Genomic DNA, 6324 nt, shown 5'->3' with positions numbered 1-6324 from the left:
TTTAATTTTCCTTTTGTTGATTATTTTTATTTCAAGCATACATTGCATAGAGTGATGGATAATTTATGCAATGTATGCCTTTTTTGTTTAATTTTATGTTATTTATTTTATTTATTCTACTACTACCACCATTTACCATTTGCACGGGTACTGTGGAATTTGTTCTTTACTTTATATGTGTTTTTCAAATAAAAGAACACTGTGAAATTGAATTATTTCATTTTCTCTTTATAAAGCAAACTACCCCTTCGCATTAATCAGTACCCAAGAAGTAGCTCTTGGTTTCAAAAAGGTTGGTGACCCCTGTTTCAGACCATGTTAGCCTGCAGGCTAGCTTTAGCTTTCAGAGGGGCAGGGCAGAAGGGAGGAGCTTGCATGTGCGTGGATTAAACAGCTCAAAGTTAGTGTTAATAACGTGTGTGTACCAAACTTTATTATTTGTAGATGTCTGAAATAGTGGATTTGTTTTATTTAGTGAATAAAACATGTAAAAAAAATAATAACAATAATATTTGTTTTTTTCAATAATTGTTTTTTCTTGATTATGTTATTTTTGTACTTGTTGGGTGTAATAATCGAAATCGTAATTTAATTTTCGATTAATTGAGCAGCCCTATGTGCTAGCTGCTACATGTTTAGCATTGAGGTGGTCGTGGAGGCTACAAAGCTTCTGTAATAATGCTAACTCTTTCTTACACATAACAAGGCTTTAGTTTTCTATCCATTGTTTTTAAAATCCAAAATGAACACAAACAAAGCTGAGCAGCTCAGCATTCTCCTGTCTTGTTATTGTAGTCTGTGCATCAGTATTATGGGTCTACCAGAAACTATTGACATGAGAATGGTTCCGTGCTTTTTGGACTGCTTTAAAAAAGCCATTAACGACGTTGTTTTTAAGCGCGTTAATTTTTCCTGTAAATAATTCATCGCAATTAATGCCTTAAAGTGACAGCCCTAATACCAACAATGTGACCTGTGACCCCTGGTTGACCCTAATCAAGTTTATTTTATTTCTCTGTCACTCCAGGGAACTTTCCTACACTACATTCTCATGAGCATACAGTGATTCTGGCGGTCCTTCAGGATTCATAGAACCATAGTTACATTCATAACTAGGGATGCACCGAATATATTCGGCCGAATATTGCAAAAAAAGCAACATTCGGCCTTCGGTGGAGTGAGTTAAAAGCAAGGCCGAATAGTAGCGTATGACGCAATCAAACAACGTGCAGTGACACGGTGTCCGACGCACATTTCTTAGTGCCCGTTTAACTTTGCTGTGCCTGTAAAGCTCCGTCCGTTTTTTGTGTAGCGCAGCGGCGCTCCGTGAGAATGTGATCAGCTTTAATCATCTTCATCTGCTCAGTGTTCGATCTGTTGTGTCTGGATAACTAAGAATAACTCAGTACGTGTTGTCCTTTAGTTCTTTTTAGTCCAGCCTTTTGTCCGTGACTCGTAGCTACACATTCAGTCAGCTAGCTACCTCAAGTACAACCGTTTCAGTGGGAACTTCTGGTTTACAAAATAAAAGTCTGTTGGATCAACGTTATTAGAAAGTTACATTCTAACATCTCATCAGATCTACAGAACATCTGAGGATAAAGTTGTTCTGTTGTTATGGATGAGATCATCAATACCAGTGATTGTAGAGTCTGAGACATCATAGATTATTGATCACTTCTGATACTGTAAATATTCTGACCCCTAGTGGTGAAATAACTGATGTAGCCTTGTCTATTCATTCTTTTTTAATTATTATGGTCTTTATAATGACCCTGATGTCATCACATCATTTAAATTAAGTTAATTTAAACTAAGTTTATCAAAACTTAATCAATAAACCTGATCAGATCCAGTAAAACATTGATCCCTGAGAGGAAATATGGTGACATTAATGCTGTTCTCATACATCTTTATATGATATATAAATAATTAAAAAGCATCAGTCAGAATAATCCATGTTAGTACAACTTTTATCTACCTTTTAATTGTATCTTACTGTATTTTTTACATTTACATTTTTATTTAATTATGTTATGTTATTATTTATTTTGTTTCCTCACAGGAGTTAAAAAGTAATATTTTCTTTAAAAAAAAAAATCAATATTTTTACAAGAAAATGGAATTTAAAAAATTAAAGTGGAAAACACGGAATTTTGGAAAAAATTTAACGAAATTTGGTAAAAAAAAATCAAACAGATTTTATAAAGCCGTAGGTTTACATTATTATTGTTATTATCTACTGTGGTTAAGCAGAGTTGTGCCAAAAGGACAGTAATTCATTTGTTGTGGGTTTATCCACTTTAATGGACTTTAGGTTTTTTTGGAATGCGTGTTTTGTTTTATTTGAAGGATTAATAATATAAATGAAAAACTTTGTTGTGCTTATTTTGAAAAGCAAAGGCTACTGGAATATTTAAATAATGTCAGAATATTCAATAAACATTTACTTTATTTAAAAAACGTCTAAATAGTATTCTAGGCTATTTATGCACTATTAAAAAAAAATAGTAAAAAACTTAACAACCACATTTGATATTCGATATTATTCGGTATTCGATTCAAGCGTTTATATTTTATTCGGCTTCGGCCACAAATGTTCATTTCGGTTCATCCGTATTCATAACTCTTTGTTCTACGTCATCCATGGTGACTCACTGTATGTCAGAAAAGTCCCGATGAATCCTTCTTACCACCCTTCAGTGTGTGTAGGGTCAGAGGCTAGTGGGTGGGGTGTGGCCACATACGTCCTGTAGAATGTGTAGAAAGTGCAGAGTGATGTCCTCCAGCGGCACTCCCCTCAGGGCAGCCCATGACGTAGCAACACTAGATGGGAGGGGGCGGTTACTGGCCAATATGCATGAGAAATGATGTCGACCATCTAGTGGGACACACCCCTGTTAGGACCACCACAATCAGACCCTTGAAAGCCAAAGTGCACCTGGTCCTCATCCTGCCTCGTACACTAGTCGGAAAACATTTTCCATCTGTTCTCGTACTGAAGGCGAGTAGATGTCGAGCTTCGTTCATTATAATGTCTGAGTGGGTCTGCACAGGCGCTTAGCAGCGTCTCGGACCCCCCAGAGGCCAAATGCACAGTTGGGACAGGAGATCGCTCCTGTCGGGAAGGCGTCACGATGTGCCGTGACAGAGGCTGTGTAGCAATGGGAACAAGCTCCTTCCTGGCCAGAAGGAGCTACAAGCAGGAGGGCCCTGAGGAGTACCAGCCATACAAGAGGCCATCTGACCATGGATGAGCCAAAGTGAAGCCAAGAGGTCCACCTCTGCTCTGCCGAATAGGCTCCAAGTAATGTTTGTTAGCACCAGGTGGAGGCGCCACTCCCCTGACAGAGGTTTCTGATGCTAGAGGAAGTCAGCTCTCCTGGTGTATGCATTGCTCATCTGCTGATCACACGGGGGGCTGCCCATGCAAGGAGCTCCCTCGCCACTTCCAGCAGCCGTGCAGACTTGTGAGAAGGTCGTCTGTTATCAACACTGGGGTCGAGGGCACCTCGCATCCCTTCGCAGAGCTTCATCTGGTGATACTATGAGAGAAGCGATGGGCGGTGTGTGATCCAGGCCAGCCCCCCCATGCTGCCAGGGTCCGCCCGTCTGCAGAGAGACGGGAGCAAGTGTTACTGTCCCTCCAACAGGCCTGCAACTCCTTCAGATAATCGTCTTAATGGGGAATAGCAAAGGCTGTGGGGGCGGGGCCTGCGCCTGAAGAAGGCGCTTGTAGGTGCTGCGTCTGCCTGCTGTAGGACAGCTGTGTGCAGCCGCTGCAGAGCAAGGCACATGATAGCGTGTATCTGATCTGAGAAGTGGGAACCCTGCTCAGACATCTGGGGTCCCACATCCCCTAAATCTTCCTCATATTGACAGAAATGGTTAGCTGAAGCTACCAAAGAGCCTGTATCCTCCTCTGGCATTGGGGGAGAGAGTGTTGCATCAGCCACCAGGGGGGACAACCCTTTGACTGTCAGCCAGCAGAGATCTCATCTGGGCCAATCAGCAGACAGCTGCTCCACTTTGGAAGACAACCCACTATGGTCAGACTTCACTTTCTTCCTGGAGGGGGCAGCGGCCTTAGCCTCTAGAATCACATTTCATTTCAGTTTCATCCCATCCAAGAAAACATGAAAAGACAATGACAATCAATCATGGGAGGACAGGAGCGGGAGAACTGTGGGTCGCCACAAGGGCGGCGCCGTGTATTTAGATGAAAAATTGGAGAACAACAGAAGGAGAGGTGAGGGGGTAAAGGCAGGTTTTAACGTAGAACGTGGGCTACAGCTCCAACGTAATATGGACTTTGCGATAGGTCAGAAAGCTGCCAGCTCCAATCAGCAGCATGCCTGCTACCATAATTCCAATCATGTAGACGTGTTCCACACAAAGTATCGACAGACACACAACTCGCCACTTGTTCAAGGGTCCAGTACATATCCAGCCACAAACGTACCGCTAGGACAGGTGGGCTCACCATTGCCCGATCTATTGTTTTTTTAAATGTGGTCGATTGCATTGAGAGACCAACTGATTGATTCCATAGTTCCAGTTTTGGATACAAAGAGAAGCTCCTATTAGATTCACAAGACCAGACAAAACAAAGCAGCAGCAACAACAGATACGAGTAGGAAAGAGGGAGCAGAGAAAAATGTGACCGCCTTCATTGAGGAGAAGAAGAAGAAGAAGAAAAAACAAAACATGCTCAGAGCGTGTCTGATGGGCTAGAGGTGGCTGGTCTGATGGGGGTGGTTGACTTCAGCTATGAGTTAACTTAAACGTTTAATTTGGTTCACTTAAATGTCGGGAGGAGGCTGTGGAAACGCTTCTGTCACCGACAGTTTTTCTTTCTTTAAAGACTAACCGTCAGTTTACCAAAATAAGAGTCTTCTTACTGTACCTGGTCCAGAATGTATCAGTGAGACCAAAGCAAACCAGATGCTGGGGGGAGGCGGCATTCACGCAGCCTGTGCCAATAGAGGTTGATAATGCTAATGCTATCCAAACACTACTAGCAACGCTAGCTGTAGCACAATCTAGCAAAACAAACTGTCCTGGTGTGACACTAAAAGATAAAAGATGAGCTTCCTCAGGGTCATCCAGGGGTCACATGTCACATTGTTGGTTTACATACTCACACTGAGCAATAAGCAATGATTAAAGCACCATCAGGGATGAAATAGAACACACACACACACACACACACACACACACACTCACACTCTAACCTCTGTGTGTTCCAGGGTCCGAGCGCTCGTCTCCAGCCCCGCCCCCCTCTAGCCCCCCCTCGTCCATCAGCCAGCCCCCTCTTATCCTGCAGCCTCTGGCCTCACCCCTGCAGGTGGGCGTGCCCCCCATGTCTCTGCCCATCATCCTAAACCCCGCCCTCATTGAGGCCACCTCCCCCGTCCCCCTCCTCCCCCCCCCTGGTCCCAGACCCACCACCGGTCCGTCAGAGCAGGTCAACTGATGAACTGCAGCGCTGCTCAACAGAGTCCTGGACCAAACCCCGCCCAGTCCAACAGTAACCCCGCCCACTTCATACATCATGTGCCACGTGTGTGTGTGTGTGTGTGTGTGTGTGTGTGTGTGTGTGTGTGTGTGTGTGTGTGTGTGTGTGTGTGTGTGTGTGTGTGTGTGTGTGTGTGTGTGACCACAGCTGCTCCTGAAGGAAAGCAAAAAGACACGATTGGATCTTTAGAAATATTACACAATCATGAAAGATATGATCTGAAGTACTACACACACACATACACACACATAGACACACACACACACTTGTTTTGTTCATTCAAACTGAGGGTCAGGATTTTGTTTCACCCTCTGGAGTTTTAGGACAATCCCAACACATGTAGCCGTGTGTGTGTGTGTGTCTGAGTGTGTGTGTGTGTTTGTGCACGTGTAGCTGTGTGTGTGTGTGAGTGAATGTGTCTGAGTGTGTGTGTGTGTTTGTGCACATGTAGCTGTGTGTGTGTGAGTGAATGTGTCTGAGTGTGTGTGTGTTTGTGCACATGTAGCTGTGTGTGTGTGAGTGAATGTGTCTGTGTGTTTGTGCACATGTAGCTGTGTGTGTGTGAATGTGTCTGAGTGTGTGTGTGTGTTTGTGCACATGTAGCTGTGTGTGTGTGAGTGAATGTGTCTGAGTGTGTGTTTGTGTTTGTGCACATGTAGCTGTGTGTGTGTGAATGTGTCTGAGTGTGTGTGTGTGTGTGTTTGTGCACGTGTAGCTGTGTGTGTGTGTGAATGTGTCTGAGTGTGTGTGTGTTTGTGCACGTGTAGCTGTGTGTGTGTGTGAATGTGTCTGAGTGTGTGTGTGTG

General features: G+C 43.5%; 1 protein-coding gene across 3 annotated transcripts in view; it reads left to right on the top strand.

Annotated features, from left to right (window-relative positions):
- gbf1 (golgi brefeldin A resistant guanine nucleotide exchange factor 1) overlaps positions 1–5988 on the top strand; it is a 164048-nt gene extending 158060 nt beyond the window's left edge. For all 3 annotated transcript variants that reach the window (XM_028467807.1, XM_028467806.1, XM_028467808.1), the window contains one exon: positions 5250–5988. In XM_028467807.1, the coding sequence (XP_028323608.1) occupies positions 5250–5476 (227 nt within the window). In that variant the 3' untranslated portion in view covers positions 5477–5988. The remainder of the gene's footprint in view (positions 1–5249) is intronic.
- Positions 5989–6324: the final 336 nt, after the last annotated feature.

This window comes from Gouania willdenowi, chromosome 15 (genome assembly GCF_900634775.1).
Source record: "Gouania willdenowi chromosome 15, fGouWil2.1, whole genome shotgun sequence".
In the NCBI taxonomy this organism is placed as follows: domain Eukaryota; kingdom Metazoa; phylum Chordata; class Actinopteri; order Blenniiformes; family Gobiesocidae; genus Gouania; species Gouania willdenowi.
The sequence above is the reverse complement of the archived record's forward strand: the minus strand, read 5'-3'. Positions and strand labels throughout refer to the sequence as shown.